A 15,688-nucleotide genomic window follows, 5' to 3' on the forward strand; every position below is an offset into this window, starting at 1 on the left:
AAGCTTATAGTTAGGGCTGGATCAGGTGAGTCCTGAACCATCCCTTAGTTATGCTGCTATAGGCCTAGACTATCGGGGGATTTCCCATGGTGCACTGAGCTCCTCTCTTCCTCTCTCTTTCTGCACTCATTCATGTCCCATTAATGCATGTTACTAACATCACTTCTTCCCCGGAGTTCTTGTGCTTTCTCATCTCGCAGGTTCTTATCGATCCTGGTGGAGCCTCCTGCCATGGTCCTGCTAGATTGCCATTGCCAATACTGTTGTTGCTGTGCACCTGTCTGTCTGTGTGTCTGTCTGTCTCTCTTTCTCTCTCTCTCTCTCTCTCTGTCTCTCTCTCTCTCTCTCTCTCTCTCTTTCACCCCAACTGGTCGAGGCAGATGACCACCCACCTAGAGCCGAAGGATCTGTCCTAGGTTTCTGCCTTTTAACAGGCAGTTTTTCCTTGCCCTTGTCGCCAAGTGCTTGCTCATGGTGGTACTGTTGGGTCTCTGTAAATAATGTTTTAAAGAGTTCGGTCTAGACCTACTCTATTTGAAAAGTGTCCTGAGATAACATCTGTTATGAATTGGCGCTATACAAATAAAATTTCATTTCATTATTAGACTCAATTGGCTTCTGTCACAGTGTAAGTAAACCCACTCATTGTTTTAATCTCACTCTTGACCTCATTCTGTCGTATGGCATTGATATTGAACATTTAATTGTCTTCCCACAACTTTCACTGTTATGCAGATGATACCCAGTTATATCTGTTGATCAAGCCCGATGAAATTTATCAGTTATCTAAGTTACAAACATGTCTTAAGGACATAAAAACCTGGATGAGCTGCAATTTCTCACTGTCTAAAGATATAGTTACTCTAGATGGTATTACCTTGGCCTATAGCACCACGGTCAGAAATCTTGGAGTTATCTTCGATCAGGATATGTCCTTTAATTCCCACATAAAGCAAACCTCCAGGACTGCCTTTTTTCATTGAGGTAACATTACAATAATGAGACACATGCTGTCACAGACGGATGCAGAAAAACTAATCAATGCATTTGTTACTTCAAGGCTGGATTAGAGCAATTCCTTATTATCAGGTTGCCCCAATAAGTCCATTAAGACGCTTCAATTAATTCAGAACGCTGTAGCACGAGTGACAGGAGCCAGAGCCTTCAGCTACCAAGCTCCTCTCCTGTGGAACCAGCTTTCAGTTTCGGTTTGGGAGGCAGACACCCCCTCCACATTTAAGAGTAGGCTTAAGACGGTCCTCTTTGATAAAGCTTTGTTGTTACTGTTGTTGCTGTGCACCTTTGTCTCTGTCTCTGTCCTGCTGTCTTTACCCCATCTCTCTCTCTCTCTCTCTCTCTCTCTCTCTCTCTCTCTCTCTCTCTCACCCCAACTGGTCAAGGCAGACGGCCACCCACCTAGAACAGGGGTCTGTCTGAGGTTTCTGCCTCTTAAAAGACAGTATAAATAATTTTAGTTGTTAGGAGTACAGTCTAGACCTCCTCTATTTTGAAAAGTGTCCTGAGATAACTTCTGTTATGATTTGGCGCTATACAAATAAAATTGAATTGAATTGAATTGAATTGAATTGAATTGAATTGAATTAGTTTCCAATCATCTGGCATGGAGCTCTGCATCCTCTGGAGGTGTGGCCTGACTGACCACACTTGAAGCAGTGACTGCAGATTCCTCCCTCTCCTTTTGTCATGGCAAGCCAGGTCAAGCCGAGTGTTTGTTGCCTCCCATTTGCTTGAGGTTTTGTGGCATTCCTGTGCTCATAGAGGCCAGCACCATACATTTAATTTCAGCTACCTCTGTTTTAAGCTCTCTTACCATGGTGTACATCTCAGGCTCAGGTGGGGGATGAGGTGCCTTTGTCTTTTTTCTGGATAACTCTTTAGTGTTCCTTGTTGGCTGGGTATTCTGGGCTGCAGAGTCCTGCTAAATGTCCCTTTTAATATTGTTTTTAGCTGAGGCAGTGTCAACTCAGTCTTTATTTCAAGCATGTCTCTCAGCTTTACGTCTGGGCTTATGGCCCTTATCAGGGTGAAGGGAGGAAGTTGCATTCTGCATCTACATCACTAGATGCCACCAAATCCTACACACTAGATTTAACTTATACATAGGGGTGGGCGATATATTGTCGTTGTTTTGACGATGTGCAAATTTCCATTATCGAGTATTTAAATTACTTCGCCAAAAATATTGAAACGCACGCGGAAACTCTTCACATCCACTTAATACACGGTGCAGCAACGCTCTCTACAGCATGGCAGGATTCAGTCACACAACTAGTGGGCCTACGTGATCACATGACCTCTCGCTAGCATCCTCCTTGCAACAGTTTAGCACCGCGTTGTGATGCTAGAGAGAAAATGCAAGCACCTCCAGTCCCTAAAGCTACCGGTACTTCAGATGATTTAGTGCCGAGATGTGGGTCTACCTCTCTGGCATGGAAATGGTTTGGTTTCGAAAAGACTAGGTATAAGGGTCTGTGTGCACCAAACACGTTTTTAGTGCTAGCAGCGCCTATTTTGAATACAAATCCTATGAGCTTCAGCGTTCAGAGCGCTATGCGGCTTCAGCGGTAAAAAGATGTCAGCGGAGACGGTTTTTAGGGCAGCGCTCAGAGCATTTCAAGTTGAAATCTGTTCAACCTTTAACATCACTGGGCGCTCGGAAAATGAGTTTTTGAGCGCTCTCAGCGCTAAAAACGCATTTGGTGGACACAAGCCCTAACTCAGACAATTCCAATCACATTTTAAAGGATATCGACTGATTATCGTTGTCGCCAAAATCTAAAAAAAAACGAGATATTATTTTTTGCCCATATCGCCCACCCCTACTTATACATATTATGTTTTAACTCCCCCTGCTCTTTCATTCGTTTCTATTGTTTCTCTGTTCTTCTATAGACACTCTTCATTGAGTACTTTGTCAGAGTGATTGTTATGTGGGGTGCTTTAACTGCACTCTCATGCCTCTTGGTGTATGGAGAGCTAGAGAGCTTCCTTGTAAACCAATTAGGCTGATCAATGCATCGTGGTCCGTCGCAATCTTTGGCAACTTCAGCGTCTGTTCTATTCTTTCTGCAAGAAAACATGCAATATATTATAAATTATATATTAAATTATCTGATTTTGATAAACGATGAAATATGCATACTATGCTTGCTTGCCAGCCCTGCTCAGTTTCAGTTTCAATTTACTTCTGCAGCAGTAGCGCAGCCATCCAGTGAGCAACCTAATAGCAAAAGAAAATTAGTCTGGACAGGGTTAGTGGAGGTCACAGAGGAGTGGCTAAATATGTGGTGAAAGCCCTACACCCTTTTCAGCGCAGCAGAATTATTTAGGTTTGATACTGAGTGAACTATAAACAGTATAGATTTTTTAAACTAAGATGTCTTCCTTCCCCACCAAAAACTGCCTAAAAAGATGTGATTGCAAATTCAGATTCCCATAACTAGTGTCATTTTTGCCTGTTTGTTTTCTTATTGACAGTGTTTAAAAATACTTGCGTGATTAGCTATAAGGCTCCAAATTGTTCTGGAATATACTGTGGATCTTGTACTGGAATGCACATCAAAGTATCCTTGAGCAAGATACTGTTGCTTTGCATGTATGAATAAGTTAGTTCTGTTTGATGGGCTTTGCTATCACTGTGTGAATGTGGTGTAGAGTTAAAGCCCTATACAAGTCCATACCATTTAAATGGAGTATGCGCAGTGGCATGTAATATACATTTTTATTAGACATGTAAACAGTAGGAGTATTTACTACTAGTATTTACAAAATAGGGGCAAAAAACCCAGAATATTTTATGCATGTAAACATAGACACTGATTTTGCTGTTGGTCAGAATAACCCTATACGTAGAAACTGTAATAACTACAAATGTCAGGGGCCATGACATTATAGCTTTGCCATTCAAAATCCTTTGGTGTAATTATTCAAGTTTAATTATTAAAGGCAACTTAATACTGCCATTGTATATCAATATAATATTGACCAATTATAATATACTCCACTCCAATTATTCTGCCTGTGTTCACCTGAAGTATTTAGCCCTCAAGCATTTAATTAGATCATCTTTCAACACTGTGTACCACTCAGCCTATAAATCACAGTATGAGTGGACATTGCATTCATTGCAGTTGTTCACGGTGTCAGACAAGCTGTTTGTTCCTTCTTATTTACACATGGTCTTTATAGCAATTAACTTAAATATTAATTTACTAAAAGAATTTACTGCACATTATTTGTTTGAACCTTTGCATTGTTTTTGTGCTGTAGTTATTCTATTGTTTGTGATGTTTAAGATATAGATGAGTGCCAGGATCAGCGGGTCTGTACCAGAGGCCACTGCCAGAACACTGAGGGCTCCTTTATCTGTCATTGTGGAGTAGGCTTTACCGTGTCCCCAGCTGGAGACCATTGTGATGGTATGATACATTGTATTATTAGTACTACACATTTTAAGGACAATATTATAATAATAAACTGTGTAGTTGGTAATGCACATATCTGTAAAAATAATAATCTGTGAATATAGACTATATGTTGCTTATACAGATCAGGAGTTGGATCAGCTCACATCCACGCAGTGGCAATCATGTCCCCCCTTATGACGGCCAGCTTTTCACTCACTCTTTTCACTGCGTTTAGATGTTTAAGGAGCACACGTTGAACATTACAAACTACTTTAACACAAAAGTGAAAGCATCCTTATATTATTAACTACAAGTGGCTTATAGTTCACAGTACTGCTGACCGTTTTCCAAAACAAACCATGGGTTGTTTGATTCATGTTTAAATTTTTCTACCTTTTAGGCAATCAATTGTTTTCATTTCATGTAATCCAGCAAAGTAAGCGTAATCTACTAACAAGAATAATAATTATTAGTGATATGATACTTTAACTTTTTGTCTATGGCACATTCACACAAGAAATGGAACACAAGGGGTGCCCTGGTAGCTCACCTGTAGAGCTGGTGCCCTGACCTGTGGCTGTGTGTCATCCCCTCTCTTTCTATCTTCCTATCTATCTTGAGCTTTCCTGGACAATAAAGGCAAAAAGTGCCCCAATACACAAAAAGCTACACGAATTTCTTTACCGAAAAGCAAATAATAATTAGCTTTGTAATAAAGCAAGAATAAATATAATTAAAAATAGGATACATTTAGATTTAAAAAAGGAAGATAAAAAAAAAATCTGGATGTAAAACACTTCAGGAGACAGCAATGTTAAAAAATGTGATATGATGTGACTGATAGTCCTGTAATATCTTTTTGTAAAACATGCATGGTCATTGTGTGGTAATGCAGTTTGAAAGCAGGGGCCACTTGAATGTTCCCTGAATAGTGCAGTCGTTTGTTGTGCGATCCAGCAGCTGCTGAAGAACAATTTTTCAAATTCAAGAATTCATATGTCTTACAGGTGAGATTTTGTTTATATACATACCATGTAAATGTGAATGTTGCAGCTTCCAAGAAGCACCTGAATGCAATAGTTTTTAATACACAATATATTTATAGGATTTGTAATTTCCAGACTTACACTTTTTAAACATTGTTAAGGTAGTCATGGTCAAATGGTTAAGTTAATAAAACTAGGGTAAAAAAATTTAAAAATGTATGATTCAAATTGATAATGTTTGGCACACACTGCAAACTGCTTTTGCTGGGACATTTTTCAATGTCAATGAGAATTTTCATATATAAGATGGATCTGAATGATATCTGCCATCATGTAATGTCTGTATGTTATTGTGAGTTTAATATGCTGGGTATAAACATCAACAAAAGGGTAATATAGTACTCTTCCTAGGAAATTACATTCACAGTTACATAGACACTACTGCTCAAGACTTCTGGGATTTATCTTATTTGAGGGGCAGCTGTGGCTCAGAGGTGGAGTGGGTCGTTCACTAATCGGAAGGTTAGTGGGTCGATTCCCGGCTACTCACGCTGCATGTCAAAGTATCAAGACACTGAAGCCCAAAATTGCTCCCGATACTGTGCATCGGTGTGTAATAGCGTCAGAAGACTAGAAAGTATAGATCCATCCATTTACCAATAAATAGGTCAAAAGGGATTAATAAAAAACAACATAAAACAATATTTCAAAATGGGTTAGTAGATATCTAAATAATTAATGCCATTTCAAAATCAATTTAGAGCAAAGCAGTTTTAAGAGATTCACAAGTTTAGAGTCAAGAGTACTGATTTTTATCAGGCATTTAGAACAGTAATTCCTTTTTTTTCCCATTAGCATTTCCATTTTCTCGCTGCGGTTCCTTTCAGCTTTTCTTATTATTGTTCAATCACATATCGGTTATTAGGATGCTTTATAACCATTTCCATGACACTTGTGGGCATCAGTGTACCACTTGCACTCTTCTCATAGGACTGATGTGTATATGTTCCAGATGTGGATGAGTGTTTAGAAGAAGCCAGGTCCTGTGAGGCTGTCGGGGAGTGTGTTAACAACATTGGCTCCTATACCTGTACCTGCCCCAAGGGATATCGACAGATCAACGGCACTAGCTGCAGAGGTGAGCGCTGCAGCAGGGTTACATCCTCTCATCACTGCACATGTTTCGGATCTGGGATGTTATAGTGACACAGTGGGCTCTATCTTGCACTCAGCACAATTGACTTTGTACACTGGCGCTTGTATAATTCCTATTTTGCACTCTATGCACATTGGAATTTTCCCTTCACCGACGCACGTCCTTAAATTAGAGAATGAACTTGCGCTCCCGGGGGCGGTTCAGCAAAAAGAGGAGGTGTGTTCCGGCGCAAACATTCCCTGGTGCTATTTTGCTGTTTCAGAAAACAATTCCGCCACAGACCAGGAAAAACCTAGTCTAAAGTCAGTGGCGCTTATTCAGATGCTATTTTAAGGGCGCAGACTTGAGGGGATGCGCCTGAGAGGCAGCAGCAACATCGCCACCCGGTCAAGACGGGCATTCATACTTTGCCGCATCCCGGACAGCTCCCGCTCCAGCATGTCAAACCCGGTTTGCCGCAGGAACGGGTGGTCCTCCAGCATGTAGTGGGTCTGGATCCTCTGCACCTTGGTGTTTGCGCCGCTCCCTCCTCAGCTGGCCCTTGCGCACTGCTCGGCCCGTGCGCACTGCTCCCGAGGCCAGGGTCTTCTTCTTGGAAGCTGCGTTACATTGTTTTGATTCATTGTATGGCTGTGCTACATTTATTTCATGTCAATAATGACACTTCTCGGTATTTTACGGCCCTGACGAGAACGTCGGTCTCCTCGACTGTGAACCGCTCCTGGCGTGCGCCTGGCAAATGGAACAAGCGCGCCTGCTTTTAAAGGGAATGTGAGATGATGCTCTGATTGGTTTATTGCAAGTTACCCCCAAACCACACCTATGACTAATGTAGCTACTTCAGACCAACCCATTTTAGATTTGCGCCGGGCGCAAGAGTCATTTATCCCGCCGGCATAATAGCAACAGCGCCCGAGATCCGCCCACAAAGCTACTTGCGTTTCAGATCGGCAAGATAGGGCCCATTGTGTGTAGTGCTGCTTGGATGGATGAACACACACATACATACAGGCCTCAAAGTGGATTTCTGTCTCTGTCCTCGCAGATATTGATGAGTGTGTGGATCAGCCAGAGCTCTGTTACCCCAATGGCGAGTGTCTCAACACAGAGGGATCCTATCTGTGTGTGTGTGAGAGTGGATTCACTGCCAACCTTGACACACCCTCCTGTGATGGTAAGCTGCAAATACAAAGAAAAGAAACACACACACGGTTTGGTTTTTTCATTTAATAGAACTTGCCTTTGAAACATTCATGTATATGACTACGATTATTCTTAATTTTCACATACGTACATTTTTATTAAAAAATCATATTGGAGCATTTGTAGGATTTTGTGAGTTTGTTGACAAATAAGAGTATTGTTAGTCTTACCTTTTAAAGGGGGGGTGAGTGATTCTTGAGGATTCAAATACCATAAAAAATACTATCATATAGAGTGAACAATGACACAGCAAGTAATGTAGCTAATGTTAGCTACTGTATGTAGTGGGTTAGCAAACTATCACTAAAGTTCCTGCTGCGCATCTAACATGCAGAGAGGACGAGTTGATTTTCCAGAGGCAGCATACCAGCTCCAGACAGCAATACTCACAACTATCCTGCTATTAACTGACTGACTGACTGACATCACAACATCAGCATATACCATAGCAAACTACAAAGTAAGCCGAATGTCTGTGGGCACCTCATTTAACGTTATCTGACACACAAATCCTGGCTGGAATTGTTGGTTAGTGTTGTGTGACTCAGTCAAATCGCGTCTCCCGTCTCCCCTCTCTATGACAGCTTTTCACTCCACCTTCCAGTATGGCTTTTTGGAAGAGGCATAAACACTTTGGATTTCAGATGTGGTCAGACAAAGCTTTGTTCCAACCAGTTGTTTCCAAGTATTACTGAACCCAGTCATGTGTAGGCTTTGTCAATTGACACACAGCAAAGGGCCACAGGTCGGATTTGAATCCTAGGCCGCTGTAGCAAGGACTCAGCCTTGGTACATGGGGCGCCAGCTCTACCAGATGAGCTATCCAGGCGCCCCAACCGTTCCTTGTTTTAAATGTACATTCACATTATAGATGGTTATTTTGTTAATATGTCCATCACTTTTTCCTTTGTCTTTGTTTCTATTCTTATCTTCAGCCCTCTATTTCCACCCTCTCTATCACTCTATGTTACAACCTTTCAAATAAGAAAGATATAAAAAAAAGTCTTGAATTTATTTCACGTATATGCTGCTCCTATTTCCTCTACCATGACAGGAGTCTTAGCCTTTCCTGCCTTAGAAAAAAACAAAGAGGAAAGAAAAAAATGAAAGAAAAGAAAGAGACGGAAGCCTTTGAGCTGGCTGTCTAGACAAGGAGGGATATTTGTTGCTCTCTGCCTCATGATATATGCAGGGACTCACACTTAAGTGTGAGTGTGTGTATGTGTGTGCGTGTCTGGCTGTCTGTATTCATAAAACCAGTTAATACATGACTTATTTGCAACTTTTAACACCAGTTGCTGTATTCAGTTGAATCCAGTGACCCAGATAGGACTTCTTAGACGGGATATGTAGTGAGAGTGTATGAGTGGTTATATTTGCAAACAATCAGCATTTATTTGTTCAACAGATGTGCATACACAATAGTGCAGTTTAAAGTGTTTTACAATGAAATCCTAAACAATAAAAATAAGATGTTGGAGAAACAGATACTACAGGGGCTTGTAACGAGTGTTAGAAAGGAAAGCATAGAGCAAATCACTGAAGGAAAAAGTATGATGTGACATTTCTTTGTTTGCTCTCCAGATATTGATGAGTGTGGGCTCAATGAGACACTGTGTGGCCCTCATGGCTTCTGTGAGAACAGACTGGGCTCCTTCCAATGCCTCTGTGACCAAGGCTATCAGGAGTCCCAGGATGGCCAAGGCTGTGTGGGTACGTGTTGGAGTTTTTTATATGTATATTAAGGTGTGTAAGTGTTTTATAGTGTATTTACATGTAAAATGAATATAATCAGACTCCACATAAACTTCAAATCATAGGTTTACAATCAAGGTCCAGCTTACTGAAATTCTTTGCAAGTAAGACAGAAAACCACTAAAATAGGTCACTACATGTCAGGAATCTTGGAGTTATCTTTGATCAGGATTTGTCTTTTAACTCCCACATGAAGCAGACCTCCAGGACTGCCTTCTTTCATTTACGTAATATTACAAAAATTAGACACATCCTATCACAGACAGATGCAGAAAAAGTAATCCATGCATTTGTTACTTCAAGGCTGGATTACTGCAACTCTATTATCAGGTTGCCCCAATAAGTCCATTAAAATGCTCCAATTAATTCAGAACGCTGCAGCACGAGTACTGACAGGAACTAGAAAAAGAGATCACATCTCTCCTGTACTAGCTTCTCTGCTCTGGCTCCCTGTAAAATGTAGAATAGAATTTAAAATCCTCCTCCTCACCTATAAAGCTCCTTATGGTCAGGCCCCTTCATATCTTAAAGAGCTCATAGTACCCTATTACCCCTCTAGAACACTACGTTCTCTGAATGCTGGGCTACTTGTGGTTCCTATAGTCTCAAAGTAGAACAGGAGCCAGAGCCTTCAGTTACCAAGCTCCTCTCTTGTGGAATCAGCTTCCAGTTGTGGTTCGGGAGGCAGACACCCTCACCACATTCAAGAGTAGGCTTAAGACATTCCTCTTTGATAAAGCTTATAGTTAGGGCTGGATCAGGTGAGTCCTGAATCATCCCTTAGTTATGCTGCTATAGGCCTAGACTATCGGTGGATTTCCCATGGTGCACTGAGCTCCTCTCTTCCTCTCTCTTTCTGCACTCATTCATGTCCCATTAATGCATGTTACTAACTTCACTTCTTCCCCGGAGTTCTTGTGCTTTCTCGTCTCGCAGGTTCTTATTGATCCTGGTGGAGCCTCCTGCCATGGTCCTGCTAGATTGCCATTGCCAATACTGTTGTTACTGTGCGTCTGTCTGTCTGTCTGTCTGTCTCTCTCTCTCTCTCTCTCTCTGTCTCTCTCTCTTTCACCCCAACTGGTCGAGACAGACGACAACCCACCTAGAGCCGAAGGCTCTGTCCTAGGTTTCTGCCTTTTAACAGGCAGTTTTTCCTTGCCCTTGTCGCCAAGTGCTTGCTCATGGTCGTACTGTTGGGTCTCTGTAAATAATGTTATAAAGAGTTTGGTCTAGACCTGTCTATTGGAAAAGTGTCCTGAGATAACTTCTGTTATGAATTGGCGCTATACAAATAAAATTTAATTGAATTGAATTGAATACATGTATTAAACTTTAAAAGTGTCAAAATACTACAACACTAATACATTCGATGTCTGCCACCAAAGTTGGGGAAGTTTGCTACCACCACAGGGTTTAGGTTTAGGGCCTTATGAGGAACCACTGTGACATGCAACTTGAGGGTCATCCAACATATCGAGAGTCAGTGGGCCACTTTTTGGTTGCCTGGCTTGTTAGCTAGGCTATTTATCAGCCATAACATTATGACCACCTGGGCACCCTGGTTTAATACATCAACCTCAGGACAAAATGTTTACTTGCTGCCTGACAGGTGCAATGATAACAAGATAATCAATGTTATTCGCTTCACCAGTCAGTGCTCTTAATGTTATGGCTGATCAGTGTATATAGGGTCCTTCTAGTTTTCAGACCACTCAAAGTTCTTTACACAGCATGCTCCCTACAAAACCCTAGCCATTATTGGAGAATTTTGGGCGTCACCCTTCCTGTCACCTTTAGCCTTAGTTGTTTCTTTCAGATAATCTTTAAAGTATTGTGGAAACACCATCCCAATGAGAAATACATGGAACTAATGTTGAAAATCAGTGGTTTTCCTCAAGTTTGGTTTGGAATGAGTGTGATCTGATAGGGGCTGGTGGTTTCCGAGGCTAATGGGGCCCCTGCAGATCCATCTAGTCCAGTTTCCTCGAGCAGGAAGCATTGTCAGAGCAGACTTCCCCTTGCTGAACCCTGATAGAAAACTTCCCCCACACACACTCTCCCAGTGACCAACCCCACAAAAACACACACACACACATATGAAATACAGTACTATCACACTCAATAATAAATAATAATAATAACAATAAAGTAATTTCCCCCTGGGATTATTAAAGTTTTTTTGATTGATTCTGAATACAGTATGTTCTTTATACACCATGACACACACTTCCCATCTGTCCTTTGGCAGTGCTGCTGGGTCCCACCCAAGTTTAGTCCAGCCAGCTGCCTCCTCTTCACTGCCAAACCAGCATTGTACTGTGGCTTGCACAGATGGACTCATGCACACACACACACACACACACACACACACACACACACACACACACACACACACACACACACACACACACACAATCCTTGAAAACCCAACAGTGGTGGTGTACCACTAACCCATTCAGAGTGTGTTGTCTCTCTGTCTTCCTTCCCCTCTAACTATTCCTCTACATTTATCAGCCAACTTTCTCTGGTTTCCTCTCTCCTGTTTCTTACTTTTACACTGCTTCATTCTCCTTACTCCCTGTATCCTGTCTTCTCTTCCTGTGGTTTCCCCTTCTTGCCTCTGAGATTTTATCTTCACCATCATCTCTCCCCATTTCTCTTCTATCTATCTTCAGGATCGAGGATCAAAGAAATGTATTTATCATTAGAGTCGCAAGTCTGCAACGAAATGAAGTGGCAGTCCCTTCATGCTACACAACATAGTGAATGATAAATACATTTATAGTAGAATAACATAAAATGAAATAAAATAAAGTAGGATATACATGTATTTATATAGATACACCTAAATACCCAGGAAGAAAGGATAATATTGTTTTATCTTTATGTAAAAAGTTAAATATTTAAGAAACAGTGTCCATCCACTTTGACTCAATTGAACACAAAGCATTATCAAAGTCCATCTCCCCTCGTTGTGCACTCTGTCGGCTCGGAGCACCATGTGCCCGTCAGTAATCTAGGATGTTGATGGAGCAGGTCTCTGTAGAGATGTGGGCACAACAGTCTCTGATTTCTCGTTGTTTGATCATCTTGAATCCGATTTCGTCAAGAGACCTGCTCCATCAACATGACTCAGGAGCATCCTCAGTCCAAGCTGGGCCAGCTTTTATTAGAAACCACTGCACTAACATCAAAAAATCTGGCACGTCTTGGGTATTTAATTGCAGATCCCAAGATGTAGGTAAAATGATTATAACAGTAGCTGTTTTCATTTTGGTGTAGAAACGTTGATAATTTCATCATGGATTAAGCAGAACCTCAAGAATTTATGAACAATGTTAATTCGTACTTTCATAAATTTTATGTTTTTGGCCTGAATGCCCCACATAAATCTGCAGCTAAAGCCAGACGGCGGCTTTTACATTACTTTTTTATGTTAAGAGAAGAAATCAATAATCAAAACCGTTAAAGTTGTTTATATCCAACACTATTTCAGTTTCATTTCATAATAACTCTGCTAAATCATATCATATTGTGATGGATTGCATCTTGCATTATTAATGATACATTAGATGTATTATCTTTCGAAGCATTATAAAGCATGTCACTAATAATAATAATAACACCAGTCTGTGGCTCAGAGGAAGAGCGGGTCTTACACTAATCAGAAGGTTGTTGGTTCGATCCCTGGCTCCTCCCGCCACATGTCAAAGCATCCTTGAGTAAAATACTGAACCCCGAATTGCTCCCAACGCTGTGCATCGGTGTGTGAATGTGTATGAGTGAGTTATTTTCCATTTGATGGGCTTTGCCATCACTGAGTGAATATGTGTGAAAGGGCTAATGTGGCACGTAGTGTAAAAAAAACGCTTTGAGTGGTCGGAAGACTAGACAAGGCGCTATACAAGTACAGGTCCATTTACCATTTACCATAATATTTATCATCATATATTTCTGTTCCTCCTTCACAGATGTAAATGAGTGTGAGCTGCTGAGCAGTGTGTGTGGCGAAGCCCAGTGTGTGAATGTTGATGGTACCTTCCTCTGCGAGTGTCCAAGTGGCCAGGACTATAACATCATGATTGCCAAGTGTGAGCCCGTTCCCACAGGTGAGCCACCTTCAGCTTTTGTACAAATGAACAAAGAACCAGAAGACATCACGGTGTATAACTAGTTGCATGTCCTTTTTTATTTACCATCTGATCCTTATCCCCTGCTGTGTGTTCATTCTTGTCTCCATCTGTTCCTTCATTTTCAGTGTCATCAGTGGAGCGTAAGGAGTGTTACTATCGCCTGAACGATGAAAACCTGTGTGAGAGTGTGCTGACCAGCCATGTCACCCTTCAGGAGTGCTGCTGCACGCTGGGAGCCGGCTGGGGTGACAACTGTGAGGTGTATCCCTGTCCTGTCAATGGCACAGGTGAGTTAGAGGTGGAGGAGGAAGAGAAGGAAGGAATCACACACTCAGTGTCTGTACTAGACACAGCTTAGGGTATATTTCACACAAACTTTCATACTAAAGGTTAAGATATTAGTTTTTTTCACACCAGTGTCCTTCCATATAATTCTTGCTCTCTCTCTCGTACACTTGATATTGCTCCATCCGTTTGATCTCTCTAATCTACTGCCTCACTTTGGTGGCAAGATAACATTAGCAACTAAGTCTGCAGATTGTTTGTGGTTGTAGAGTTAAATAGCTGCTTTGTACAAAGTTGACACAAGCACACTACTCAGATTCTTTGGTGTCCGATTGTCCACTCAGGGTGGCTTCGTTCCATTCTTTGCTGGCTAGTGTTTTCCATTTTCAGAGTAAACACAACATTACTGGCTTAGTTTACTGACTTAAAGTTTATCTACAGCTGTGGTTAGAGCAACAAGTCCTACAAGTAAGGGCTGTACCTAAGCCTGGCAAAAGGCCCCAGCCAAGAAATAGTCCAGTACATAATCCACTTTATTGAAAATTGTTTTTTCACTTTTTTGTTTGGTTTTTGTACAGATTAAACAAACAAGATATAACATCAGAATCAGAATCAAAAATACTTTAGTAATCCCAGGGGGAAATTATTTAAACATGTTAACATGTATTAACATGTTTATACGTGAATTTAAGAAGTATTGGTATGTGAATTTTGTTACTTTTGGAAACAAGGTTTTACAGCTAGCCTGGCTTTGCTAACTGGCTGCTGATATTAGCTTCATACTGAATTTAATGGACAGACATCGATGAACGGGCACTCGGTGTGTGTCGGGGTGTGCTGCGGCCCCATCAAGTGCTGTCGTAACAAGTGCGGCCCACAGCATGAACATTTCATGTAAATCAGATCAAAATTGCCATGCAGCACTTACTTCCTGTTGTCGTATCACTATATCTGAATATTGTCATGTAGACATGTTCAGGGCATGACTCTTATCAAACGTGAAGTTTCATTGAGATTGGACCATGTACATTGAAGTTATGAGGACGTGTTCAGGGTGGGACTGTTACAGAATATGTGAAGTTTACTAGAGATTGGACTGTACACTGAAGTTATGAGTACCATCTGTTTTGTGGCGAATCGGCGGAATCTGACACGTCATCACGGGCACGCAGTTCGACGTACTGTCACAAATAGCACAACTTTTCATATACAGTTTGTTTTGATTGTACTGACCAATTTTGAAATTGATCAGATATATTCTCTAGGAGGAGTTTGTTCAAATAGAATGCGAAAAATCACCGAAAATGACCAAATAATTAAAAATGGCCGACTTCCTGTTGGGTTTGGGTTATGGGTCCAAGAAGCGTTTTTGCTTGTCCCATCACGATACACATGCCTACCAATTTTCGTACATGTCGGTCATACGTGTCTTGGGGGTTTATTCTGGGGGGTGTGGCTAAGCCATTTAGCAACGCCTATCTACGGGACAAAGATAATACCTTAGCCTTTGCCATGACTGAATTTTGTGCCAAGTTTCATGAGTTTTCGTGCATGTTTAGCCCCCCAAAAAGTGTTCAAATGTTAACAGAAAAGCAGAGTTTCGCCGCATCGCCATGGCAACATGGTTCCATTCAAATTCTCATCGTCCTAAAGAACTTCTGACAGAACTTTAGCTGGATCTGGTCAATCTGCTGGAAGATATACATAAAAGTATAACAATTACATTTCCTTTCACCACTAGGT

General features: G+C 41.2%; 1 protein-coding gene across 7 annotated transcripts in view; it reads left to right on the top strand.

Moving 5' to 3' along the window:
- ltbp1 (latent transforming growth factor beta binding protein 1) overlaps nucleotides 1-15,688 on the top strand; it is a 134,205-nt gene that overhangs the window by 102,102 nt on the left and 16,415 nt on the right. For 4 of the 7 annotated variants that reach the window (XM_051422750.1, XM_051422798.1, XM_051422783.1 and 1 more), the window contains 6 exons: nucleotides 4,317-4,439; nucleotides 6,426-6,551; nucleotides 7,615-7,743; nucleotides 9,357-9,485; nucleotides 13,499-13,636; nucleotides 13,786-13,947. In XM_051422750.1, the coding sequence (XP_051278710.1) occupies nucleotides 4,317-4,439; nucleotides 6,426-6,551; nucleotides 7,615-7,743; nucleotides 9,357-9,485; nucleotides 13,499-13,636; nucleotides 13,786-13,947 (807 nt within the window). The remainder of the gene's footprint in view (nucleotides 1-4,316; nucleotides 4,440-6,425; nucleotides 6,552-7,614; nucleotides 7,744-9,356; nucleotides 9,486-13,498; nucleotides 13,637-13,785; nucleotides 13,948-15,688) is intronic. The other 3 variants (XM_051422763.1, XM_051422791.1, XM_051422774.1) reach the window with 3 other exon arrangements.

This window comes from Dicentrarchus labrax, unplaced genomic scaffold, assembly GCF_905237075.1.
Source record: "Dicentrarchus labrax unplaced genomic scaffold, dlabrax2021, whole genome shotgun sequence".
In the NCBI taxonomy this organism is placed as follows: Eukaryota; Metazoa; Chordata; class Actinopteri; family Moronidae; genus Dicentrarchus; species Dicentrarchus labrax.